Consider the following 12,893-nt stretch of genomic DNA (forward strand, 5'->3'; position numbering starts at 1 on the left):
CTGTTCTTGATTTTTGTCATTTTTGAGTAATACTGCTTTATGCTTATTATTTATATCTATTAATTACTTAACCAGTTACTTAGTAAATTATTAGACCTTTAAATTTGTTGTTATTAAAATTAAATGTACTTATGATTCACAGCAATTTGAAACTGCTCTGAAACTCTGAAAATGTATATATTCATTAGTACTCTTTTGAGATTGGGCGCGGAGGGTTGAGAGAGAGCAGATTAAAAAATAAGGGAGAATACACTTGAATTTCTTTCTGTACTGGAAGTTGTTTGCCTAGAACTTCAAGAACATGGGTCACTAAGAGACACAAAAATTAGTTAGGGTGCTAGGTAATAAACATGATGTCTTCTCTATTTCATGTTGTTCTGCTGTGTTTCTGCAGTCACTGGTTAAATGGAAGCCGCTCCTGGGATCTGGATGGTTTCTGCTGATACAGACTTTGCATAGCAGCTCCATCGCCTTAGGAGGTTGCAATGAGTGGAGGAGGGGAGCAGCCTGACATCCTCAGTGTGGGAATCTTGGTCAAAGAAAGATGGAAGGTGGTGAGTATGCCTTCCTACAGTTCTTTTTCTCTATAAAAGCATATTTTTAAAAAGCAGTAGTTTGTGCTTTGAAATATTTTACAAAATTATTGTGAGATGTATTTTGCTTAATACTTCTCTTAAGTGGTGAAAGGAATTTAAATCCATTTGCTTCTCCTACCTTACTTTAAAAAAGTAATATGTATTTAAGGTGGTGGGGTTTTTTCTGCTAAGGGCTTAGGAAAGCTTCTAAATTCTGACTTTGTGTCTGTTCAGAGCACATCTTGAAGAATCTTGTTAGTGTGTTAAATCCTTTAGAAATCATTCAAGAACCCTCTTGAAACTAGTCAGATTGTGAGATTTGTTACTTCTTATAGGAAGCTGTCCTAGGATCTTGCTGCTTTTCCACTTAGCAGTTATTTTTGTTTGCTATATATTGTAGCATAGATTTATTCCTGGTTGTTTGTACATCCATGTGATTGTATACCAGTATTGGCTTTGCTGTAAATAACTCTATTCCCTTTTGGTGTTCATATGCTTGATTTATATCTAGAGGGGAGTAGTATCCATTTGAAAGTATTTTTGCTGGGAAAACCAGTCTGAGTTCTCATAGTTCCTTCTCCAGTCAATGTAGAATTTGTTTACTTGTGGATTATTTTGAGATTTAAAAAACAACATATCCCCAAAAGCGGGAGGGAAAAAACCCACCAATTCATAGTAGATCACTTTGGGTAACTGTTTAGTAGGCTGTGAATGGATATTGAATTGCTATTTTTTACACCACCTTTGCTTTTATTACTCCTATGTTTAAATATTTTGTTTAAAATGGTGAGACTGAACATAGAAGAAACAGATTGATCATTCACTTCATTCAGAGAAAATAATTTCAATAAATTCAATGCCTTACCCTTCATTTATAAATGCAGGAAGCTGCTACTAGCTTTGTGTGGGAAACCTTTATATTTCCTTTTGTATAAATAGAACCTAAATGGCTATATTTGGAGTGTCTAAGTATTTATAAAATATCTTCTTATATTGCATCTCAATACCGCAGTGAAGTAGAAACTGAAAGCATAGTCTTGAATCAAATAAAATAGAATAAAATAACATTATGAACAGGTAACAGCATACTGTATACTATGTACCTATCCACTAAACTACTCAGTTATGTGATATATGCAGAAGTAGTCCTGTTTTATTCAAGTTTATTTTATCACTCTAATGAAGACTGATGACCAGATTGGTGTCTTTTAGAAACTTTCAAGAGCAGGCTGTTGTTCATCTTGTGATTATATATTTTTAATATGTATGTTTTCCAGATCAAGTATTGCAGGTCGATGACTGCCAAATATTGTCTGTGCATATTTCTTAATTTGCGTAGCAAACAGTAAGGATTTATTGATGGGGTCTAAGGTGATATACTTCCTTCTGAATTGTAGACATCTGCCAGTGGAAGAAAAAAGTGTGCAAATTTTAGAAATTCCTAGATTATTAAGTATTGAAGTTTTAGCTAGGTTCCTGGAGCAGAATAGTACTCCAGAATTCCTTATGTAGAGAGATGAGGTGATACAAACCAGCCAATTTTTATGTTTTGATTGCAAAGGGTACTGACCTGAATTATCAGTAGGACTTCCGATTGTTTCCTGTGGAACTCTCAACATCCTGCTTTATTTTTCCCCCAGCTGAAGAATGGCAGCTCTGTAGTATGATTGCATGAGAATATTTTGGTTTAACTAGTTTAAGAAAAAAATGCTAAACATTCTGGGAGGTATCTAAAGATTTGCAGGTGAAATGCAGCTTTCAGGACCTTGGGCTTTCATTGTGAAAACAAACCTGAAATTTGTGGACATGAACACTTTAAAAAGTATGCTCAATTAAATTCAATTAAATTTTAACCTAGACTTGTTTAGGGTGATTCTATTTTGAAAAGTAAGCATAGAAAATGTGTTATAAAATGTTTTTCCTCAGTGACATCATCCCTCTCTACAGATACTTTGTGTCTCTTATCATTTGCTTTTATCCTTTGTTGATGCCTTTTCTCATCCTGCTTTTTTGCCTCTCAAACATTTATTACAGTCCTGACTTGGAGGCTTGATCGTAATGATAATATTTTTTTAGGTAGGTTTAAGAACATCATTCAATATGCAGTGTAAGCAAAAGTACCAAGGTAAAATGTGCCTGGAATTGTGTATTTTCGACTTGAAGCATACAAAGAGACGGGAAGAATGGAGAGGGTGCATTTGGAGTATGAGATGCTGAAAGCAAAAAAGAGAAGCTTGAAATTAATGCACAAAAGAACAGCCCTGTGGAGAAGGACTTGGGGAGTACTGATTGATAAAAATCTGGACACCAGCCGTCAATGTGTGCTTGCAGCCCAGAAAGCCAACCATATCCCAGGCTTCATCAAGAGAATCGTGGCCAGCAGGTTGAGGGAGGTAATTCTGCCCGTCTGCTCTGCTAAGACTCCACATGGGGTACCGTGTCTATCTCTGGAGTCCTTAGCACAAAAAAGACACAAACCTGTTGGAGTTGGGTCCAGAGGAGGGGCACAAAAATGATCAGAGGGATGGAATATTGCTGCTATGAAGAAAGGTTGAGAGTTGGGGTTGTTCGGCCTGGAGAAGAGAAGGCTCCATCTCTTGCAGCCTTACAGTACTTGAAGGAGGCCCTATGTGAAAGATGGTGAGAGGGCAAGGAGTGATGGCTTTAAACTAAAAGAGGAGAGATTCAGACTAGATACAAGAAAAAAATTTTTACACTGAGGGTGGTGAAAAGCTGGAACAGGTTGTCCATAGAGGGGGTAGATGCCCCATCTCTGGGAACATTCCAGGTCATGCTCCTCTGAGCAGGCTGGTGTAGTTGATGATGTTCCTGCTCACTGCTGTGTTGTTGGACTAGATGGTGGTTGAAAGGTCCCTTCCAAGCCAAACTCTTCTGTGATTCTATTCTAAAACAGGAGAATGTGGTACAGCTGTAAACAAGGGCAACGTGATCCTCATCAGGGTAAAGGATGTTGAGCAGATGTAGCAGGAGGACAGAACGGTTGATGAGTCAGCTCCTGTCTGAACTCAGAAGCAAACTGCAAGTGAACAGAGGTGGAAATAGGGATGTGCTGCCTAGATTAATAGAGACATTACTTCTGTGTTTAAGGATGAATTTATAGGAAAGCCAGTTAAAGGCAGTTAAAACTAGTGAGGGATGTGAAAAAACAACAAGAAAGGCTTCTACGAGGACATTGGCAGCAAAAAGAAGATCAGTGAAGATGTGGGCTCATTGCTGCATGTGGTGCGTGACCCAGTGACAAAGGACATGGAAAGTAATTTTTTTTTTTTCTACAATCAAAATGAGGTTGATTTGTTCCTGGAGTTATTGATTGATGTCGTTATTGGATGTATGTTAATGATTCTGGTGTACTTTATCTGAGGATAGAAATCGATCTGTTTTTTTTTTTAGTGTGGTGGTTTATTTGGTTTTGGAGGTTGGTTTGTTTGTTTTTCAAAATATTTTTTAAAGCAGAAAAGCCCTGTCAAGCCTTTCAGAAGCAGACTTGCTCAGCCTGTCTGTTTCTCAGAGGTGGTAAATAAAATTATATGACATATCAGTTTGTATAGGGATGAGGATGGCTGTGCCACATCTTCCCCATCTCACCTTTTTCACCATACGTTCTCATTGTCTCAGTTGTGCTTATACTATGATTAAAATTTTTGTGCTGTAATTTTTATGTTGCCAGTTTATGTCAGATCAATGTCTGTGTTTAACTGTTGGAGTCCTATTAATAGCTCAGAGATCAGGCAAGATACTGAGTTTACCAGATCAAGAGGTGGAATGTAAAAGTGCAGACTTAAAATGGCCAAACTAGTCACAAAACACAATCTTTGAGACTTACACATAAATACATGTGTTATTTTTATTTATTTATTTTAAAATAAATTATATATAAAATCCTGTTGAACTTACTATTTCCCCGTAGTTATATGACAGATCTCTTTCCTTTGAGGACTAACACTCTGCATATACTAAACATAACAATGTAGCCAAGTTATTCTGAGTATTTAATAGAACTCAGAAGGTTTCTGTTTCTCACAGTTGGTCATTATTTCAGAGTTAACCATGGATTCTTACCTGAGTTGTACCTTAAACAAGTCATGTTCAAAGGCACAAACTGCTTACTTGGGATTTGTGATAGCTGGTCCTTGAACTTCTTAAGTTCTTGAAATGTATATGTTAAAGAGTAGCAGGCTTAAACCACTGCTGGTAATATGCCTGTTACACTGCTTCAGAGACAGTGCAGAGCTGCTGGAGGAGAGGAGACTGCATTTACTATCAGCTGAGAGTGTTTGCTAGAAAGAAATGAACATGAATTTACAGTTAGCCAATGTTGCAGTGGAAGCAGATATTTACATGGATTAGTTTTGCAGGCCTGAAAATGTGTTGTGTGCTGTCTATGCTGTGCATCTTTTTTAAACTGGAAATGAACTGGCCAGAATTGAGTAATGTAGGAACTAGTTTGTATCTTGGGCAGTATTTTCCTCTTCTTAAGAATACTGAAATAGCAGTTGCTTGTGGTGGAGAAACATTTTCAGGACAGAAAGTGTATGATGAAACAGTCAGTCATGTTGTAGTCATACAGAACAATAATTTCATGCAGCGTGACTTTGAAAAATGAAAGTAAACCGGAGTGTTTTATCTGATACATTTTTCCTTATTCTTAGGAGCCTGGACTATTTTAAAAATTGTTTTTCCTTCTCAGTCAGATGGTTGATTGTCTGGGTTAGGAGACATTAGATTTATTTTCAGAATCTGAAGAGAGCTCAGCATATTGCTGATCTCTAGATCCCCAGGATGCTTAGATGATATTTAATACATTGTAGTCATATAACCTTAGCAACTGTATGTTTTCAAGTGACATTTAGAAAAGCATGTCAGTTCTTTCAGGGTAAAATAGAGTGAAAATACAATATTGCTTTCTTACTGTTTATTAGGTTATGTTATTTTTTTTCTCCTTTTCTCTTTCATCATCTTTACAATGGTATCTAAGGGGAGCTCACCATATGGAAGTATCACATGAAATAACATTAGTATTTTTGATATCCAAACCCAGACAAGTCTTTGTTCCCCGTGAACATTTAAAACAGAGTGAAAACACAACTATTACTACTCGCTCTAAATGTTGTGCAAACTAATTAATATGCTAGGAGCATTCTTCTTGCCTCTTCTAACGCAGATGAAACTTTTGGTGGTACAAGTTTTTTTCCTATATCTGTTAATAAGAATGGTATTGGTGAACCCTGAGTAAATTGAGTGAACCCTAAGTAAAGTGAGTATCATTAAAAGTGTATATTCAAAGATAATCTTGGCCCTTTCTTATCATGCATGATTTAGCTGCTATGTGTAAGGCACTGCTTACAATAGAAAATGCCTTGTCTTTTCAGTCTGTCCAAGATCTTTTGTACCTTTAGTATGCAATGTGCATATTTCTGAAAGAAGAAAAAGATAGTTTAAAAATGTCACTGTGCATTTGTATTTAAGGAAAGATTTTAATCAGCATGCTAACATTGGTAAGGCTCATGCTAGGAATGCTAGTGCACTCTTGTATGGTATTAAATACACGAGGTTTAGTGCAGGTGGAGATCAAGTGTGCTAATTTGTTTTCTTAGGATTTCCTTCCAAACTGTGGTTAACCATTCCTCTGGAGATAATTCAGCAGCTCTTTTATATACTGAGAAATGTGGTTATATTATCTTAAAATCAATTAGTAATACCACAGTATTTGCAGTATGGCAGGCAGTGCAAAAAAGAAATGATGTTTTGTTTAATTTCTTTTTTTTCTCCCCCCTTTAAATCTGTTTTTGTTTCCACCTCCCCCCCTTCCCATTATAGTTGAGGAAAATAGGAGGCGGAGGATTTGGAGAAATTTACGATGCAGTGGATTTGCTTACTCGGGAAAATGTTGCACTGAAGGTCGAATCAGCTCAGCAGCCAAAGCAAGTGCTGAAAATGGAAGTAGCTGTGTTGAAGAAATTACAAGGTAGGACTGTACTCTGGATATGCCAAAAGTAGAACATCAGTGTACCTTCTTGAAGAATCATTGTAATCTCTATTTAGTCATAGCTTGAGTAAATAATCATGATATTCTGCAGGTTATTGTTAAAGAGCTATTAAACATGGAGTAGAAGCTCTTCCAGCTTCTGAAAGTTTTGCTACAGTAAATCTTTTTGTTGAAATGGGATAACATGAAAATAAAAATAAAAAGAAAATTAAATTGTTGCAACACCTGTGCACAACTGCAGTTTATTCTGGGTTGGGACCTTCTTTCCTTTTTCAAATAACACCTTTAAGTATTTGTCTAAAGCTTTCCTTACAGAGGAATACTCAGTGGCTTCTCTTCATTGCTTTTCACAAGATTATAAAAAGGAAGTTTAAAGGGTGATGTTTTTCTTTGAAGAAATTGTTTTGAATCTGGGAGATTTTGACTAAAACGTCTGCTTCTGTCAGGATCCAAATTTTTCCAGACTCTTAGTTCAAGTAAGACAAAATCTGCATGACATATGGTGCTGCCTAATCTGCTGTAAAGGTCACTTTACAGCAGAAACTGATGGCCACTATAGATTTAAGAGGGCAAGCATGTCACATGTTACAGTGTTAACAAACCGTTCCTCTGTTTATATCTTCTAAAAGAATTTAACAAAACCATCTAGCATTATATAGTTGAGCAAGGAGATCCAGGAAATACTTATTAGCTTTCTTTGACTTTTGGTTTCTAGTCCAGAAACAAAGAGTAGATTTCAATACTACCTATTCTAAATTTATAAACCATTTTTCAGGGTTCTTGAAAGAAATTATTTTGAAGAAACAAACACTCATGGAATTTTAATTACTAAGAATTAATGTTTAAATTTTTTTTCTTTCTGCATGCATGAGCTTGATTCTATTTTTAACAAGAAGTCTTTAAAGTGGTATACACAAAGTCAATAAAGTAATAGGGAAAATAGGAATAACCAGAATAAAATTTTGTATTTTGATAGTGCTGCAATGTGTTTGTAAAAACATAGCTGTATACATTACTGTGTAACTGGAATGCCTTGTAACTCTCTACTGTGAATTTAAGTGTAGTGCAGCTTGAATGCTTTGCTCTTAATAAAAGCCTTTTTACCTTTTGAAATGTTTTTGAAAACCATAAATGTTTGCTGAAATAATAAAAAGATGATATGTGAATAGTTGCCATAGAAGTAATAATTTTCCTACCAGTCTTCCTTTGGGAGTATAATTCCCAAGTCTTCTTGCATAGGAGTCTTTGGTTCTACTGAATCATGGAAAAGACTGTCTAGATGAAAATAAAAGAGTAACGAAATGCCTGAAACACAGATACAATGTGGCAAAGAATCCAAATATTATACAATGCAAATCAAGCTATTTCAGTTATTTTTCTCCCAGTATTAATTCTCTGAGAAAACTATAAATAGAATTTTCTTAAAACTGAAACCCTTGATTTTGTATGAGATATTTCGGAGCTCTTTTGACAACCTTCCTTATGAGAAAACAGTCTAAACATTACTCTTTAATTTTTATGTCTTAATACTCTCTTGCGTAGTTGGAGGAAAAAAAAGGAAGTTGGTGATTCCCTGCTAGTAACATTGGAGGTGACCTCCTATTACTGTGTAACTGCTCTGGTTTTGTGTGGGGAATATTGTAGATAATCGGGAAGGTAGCTACAGTAAGAGATGGGTCAAGGATGAACCTTTTGCATATATTGAAATTTGTAGTTTGCACAGTTACGTAGCATTCTTTTTACATACATTTATTGTTGTCCATGTTTAAAGGACTTGTATTAACTAAGACGATCATAGAAATCGTTTTGTTTTATGTATAAATCTTGGTTTCTAGGAGCCGTTTCCATTCAGTTTTTCTACCTTCCCAAGTTTTCAGTATGCAAGAGCTGAAAATTTGAAGCAGAGAGAAAACAAATAAAAATGGACAAAATTGGGGAGTAGATGTGATGGTTTTAAGACTATACCTTCTCACAGAGTTGGAGCAGAAAAGTGAAAGAATGTAAATAAATCATAACTGGGTGTAAGAAATAGTGATTCTTCTAAACACTTCCATTGGAGAAATAGAAATGTTTAAGAGTCAGTACTCAAAAGAAAGTACGGGCAGTCTCTCTCTGTCTTTCTGTCTGCTGTTTCTCTGTCTGGGAGATAACACACACACCCGCACATTGACTTTGACAAGCTAAGTTTAACAGCCTCTCTGCTTCTTGGCTTTCTTCCTTCTGCCAGGGAGGTCTAGGGGGGGTCCTTCTGGTGGCAGGGCAGGGGGGAAGAGAAGAGGGACCCTTCCAGGGGACCAGGGGGCTTTGTTGTGTTTTTCTGTTAATTGTACATATTTTAAAATGTTGTGAACAGTGTATATTTGTACATATTCATTGCATTTCATTGTAGATTGTAGTTTGGCCTGTAAATACAGCTTCATTTGCTTTTGAACTGAGTTAGCCTGGTTATTGTTAATGTGGGAGGGGAATTTCAACCTACTACACTGTAACAGTAGAAAACAGGTTTATATTCTTGAAGAATATTTTTTATTAAATTCTTCACTTTACTTATTTTTGACAAGTCTTTTTTTTCATGCAGATTCAGAGCAGGTGAAATTGTAAACAGTTTTTTTAGGATATTTTTGTAACAACCTTCAAATATCATGTACCCTCTGGAACCAATTTTTATCTTGTTCTATCCCTTTTTGGCATGTGTGTATGTATGTATATAATTACTACCCTGTTCTCAAAGGGCTTATGTTCTCTTACTTTCAAAGTGTTCTAGTTACCTTGGGCATAACCAGAGGAAGGAATGTAATTGTCAAAAAAATCCTTTTTCTTGCAAATACTTGGAAAGTTTGCTCCATGAATAGAATGTAATGAGAGGCAGTGAGCTGATAGCATCATTCAGAATTCTCTTGATGTGTGGATCTTATTTCTGTGGAAAAAATATATTTATTATCATGTATGATTTCTGGGAAAATTATGCAGAAACAGGCTTTTAGGAAATAGTGAAATAAACAGATGTAATATGTCTGAAGCCAACAGAACAGTTCTTCTAGTCTTTACATGAGCTAGACACACTCTCAAGGTTATAAACATGCTTTTGAGTGTTTCTGAATTAGAATCTTATTTCACAGAAGCTGTGAAACTGAAATGAGACTAGCTGCTGGCAGACATGCAGAGCTGTACTATTTTTACTGTATTTGCTTTCAGAAATTTTGAAAATTAAAAGACTATGGTCTATCATTGCCTGGGTAAAAGCAGTCATAACTGTGTAGCTGTGCAGTAGTGACGTGTAAAAAAAAGCTCCTAAGAAGCTCTTTTGAGAGCCTGATCTAGCAAAATGTGCCTTGATATGTGAGTTGTTGTATGACAACTCTTAATTACAGAGGAGGAGTACGGTCATTGATAGGGCCATTTATTACAGCATAGTCATCAGTTTCATCTCTGAAGTTTTAATGTTTACCCCCTGCCAGTAATGCTATCTCCTAATTATTGTTGTTGGAATTTAACTCTTTAAGCTGTTTTTACTTTTTTAAAAATAAGAAATCTGCTGCCACAGATGGTTGTTTTGTTTAATCGTGTTGTTAGGCCATCTGTTCCCACAGTCAGATAGGAGAAGACAGATTTATCGCATCTCACTCAGTGAGAGTGAGACTTACTCAGTTGGTTTCTGTCTCACACAACCTTACAGGCTTCTCCCTCACTCATTTACAGCTCTGTAGCGTAATTTAGTGATGGGTTGCATCTGTTGTAGGCTGAAAAGCTAGTGGTAGTGATACACTGCAGCCTGGGGAATGGCATGTAGATTTGTACCCTCTTCAGGAAGCTCTTCAAGGGTGTAGTTGTTCACTGCAGACTGTTCCCATCTTCTCCCCCTGCTCCCTAGCCATGTGGCTCACAGGTGTGAGAAAAGACTGTTTTCCCATTGAGGGAAAAGGAGCAGAAGGTATTTGCAAAGCTGTAGTAGGTGTGTATAGCCATGCTCTAGCATTGGAGGATCATGCTATTTTATAGAATCAATTATAGAGTACTCTGTTGGAAGGGATCTCAAGGGTCATCTGGTCCAACCTTTCTCAGGAAAAGCACAATCTAGACAAGATGATCCTGCATCCTGTCCACGACTCCTTAAAAGTGTCCAGTGTTGGGGCCTCTACCACTTCCCTGGGGAGTTTATTCCAATGGCTGATTTATCTGAATAAGGTATACAGGTGTCCTTTCCCATTTCCTCATACTTTTATAAGAGTTAGCTTCCAGAGAATTTACAACCCAAATGTAGGTACTACTCCAGTTAATATAGGATTTCTCTGACCAAATCAAGTTTGGACATTTACTAAATTTGTCAGATGAAATCTGACTTACATGTTTCTCTGCAGATGTTCCTTCAGCATACCCACAGAGGCTGTAAAATGAATCATAAATATTTGAGAAGAGATTTCATTAACTGGAAACTGCAGCAATGAATATACAAAATTTCATCTTGACAGATTTGCTCCAAGTCGTTTTTCTTCATAAGATTATACTGTCTGCAATATTGCCTGTCTGTGTTAAACAAATGGGTGGAAGGGGAAAATGGAGGAAAAGCAGTAATGCTTACAGCTTTGCACTTATGTATGTTCAGAAGTTGAAGAGTGTTTTTTTTTTAAATAATTATTTTAAAATAAATTATTTTGATAAATCCTGTATCATTTGCTGTGTTTAAACAGGACTATCTGTTTGTGTTGTACATGGCAGGGAGCTGCCTAAGGAAGCAATAAACAGGAAACCACTCTTCTGTCAGGTGATGTGAGAATATTCAGAAGCTGTAGGGCTGAGTTCTGGGGTTTTAAAGCACAAATGTTTATTTTAATTTATTAATTGTTTTTCTTCTATCACTTTTTTTTTCTCCCTCTCTTTTTTCCCCCCCATAGTTACGACATCCCAAGGATAAAGAAAATAATGAAAGAAATTAGCTGACAGAAATTATACACAACTTAGTGGCCACTTGTTACTATCAGCTTTCTTTCGGCTGTGCTGGCAGAAAGGATGGTAAATGGCCTGAGGGACTTAAGCCCTACAATTCCCACTTCTGTCGTAGAGTGGGATCATATAGGGTGCCAGCTTCTCTCCAAGGTGAACACAGATACTGAAATGACAGTGAGGCTGCATTCTCCTTCTGTTTCCTTCTTTGGCTTGCTTTTTCAATGCTTTACCTGGAGAATCTTCTGCTTTAACTTATAACTGCAGGATAGTAAGGAGATTGTTTTTGACTAGCTGTCTTCTGCTCCATAGTTTGCTCCTAGGACAGGAGGAAGCTTTAAAGAAAATTGGCTCAAACCTGTGGAGTTTTTTTTCTAAACTGCTACAATTCTTTTATCTCTGCTTCAGTGTACTTGAGCTGAATTTGTCTTTTGTAGCTGAAGAGCAAAGATCATATTCTAGAAGAAGTTATTAATAAATCAGATTTTAATGCAACGATGACCCACAGACACTTACTGCTGGTTTTATTCATTGTGGCAGCTGCAGCTGATAGAAGAAAGAGGAATGATGGCTATAAATATTGTTTATAGCATGCCATCAGCTTAGCAAGAAAAACAACTTTTCCCAGTCTAAAATGCCTCGAATTTTTGGACATACAGACATATTGCCATGCATGTTTTCTTATGGAAGAGTGATAGCTGTGGTAGGGCTGCATGTTTTATGGGAGAAAACTTATTTAATTGGGAGTCAAAGTGACATTGGTTTTACAGCTGTTGAACTGTGAGGGTGGGAAACTTTGTTTATCAAAGGCGTCCAAAGAAATATAACTGTCTCTTCCAGTAACTTGCTAGGTATTTAAAGAAATAAACGCTAACTTTTTGGCTAATTTGCTGCTTTTTTTTTCTGCCAGGAAAAGATCATGTCTGTAGATTCATCGGTTGTGGAAGGAATGACAGATTTAACTATGTCGTCATGCAGTTGCAGGTCAGTGTATCAAGGAGAGCTCAAAGTTTATTTGTATGTTTTGGTTTATTAGCCATCTGTATATCAAAATATTGATAAAATTTTAGAGGGTGGCAAATTAAAAAACCTCAAGAGCAGGAATGCATGGTAGTGAGCAAACCTGAATTGACCATATCTTTATGTATTTATTATTTGATATCCCTTCCATAATTCTCTCAGAAAGGAGAAAGTCTGCATCCTCAGAAAGACCTGTCTGTTGAAAGAGTAAACTGTTGAGTCCTCTGAGATAATTCACATTCTTTTGAAGTTTTTACTTAAAGACAGTCTGAAATCTGTGCATCTTTTTGGCTTTTGTGATTAAAGGGATAAAAATACCATTTGCAAATAAAATAAAACTTTTCATTCCC

General features: G+C 36.4%; 1 protein-coding gene across 1 annotated transcript in view; it reads left to right on the forward strand.

Moving 5' to 3' along the window:
• The first annotated feature begins 485 nt into the window (after window positions 1-485).
• Window positions 486-12,893, forward strand: part of TTBK2 (tau tubulin kinase 2) — a 62,132-nt gene continuing 49,724 nt past the window's right edge. Inside the window, exons 1-3 of the mRNA XM_054400331.1 lie at window positions 486-554; window positions 6,414-6,561; window positions 12,434-12,507. Of these exons, the coding sequence (XP_054256306.1) occupies window positions 486-554; window positions 6,414-6,561; window positions 12,434-12,507 (291 nt within the window). The remainder of the gene's footprint in view (window positions 555-6,413; window positions 6,562-12,433; window positions 12,508-12,893) is intronic.

This window comes from Indicator indicator, chromosome 4 (genome assembly GCF_027791375.1).
Source record: "Indicator indicator isolate 239-I01 chromosome 4, UM_Iind_1.1, whole genome shotgun sequence".
NCBI classification, from domain to species: Eukaryota; Metazoa; Chordata; class Aves; order Piciformes; family Indicatoridae; genus Indicator; species Indicator indicator.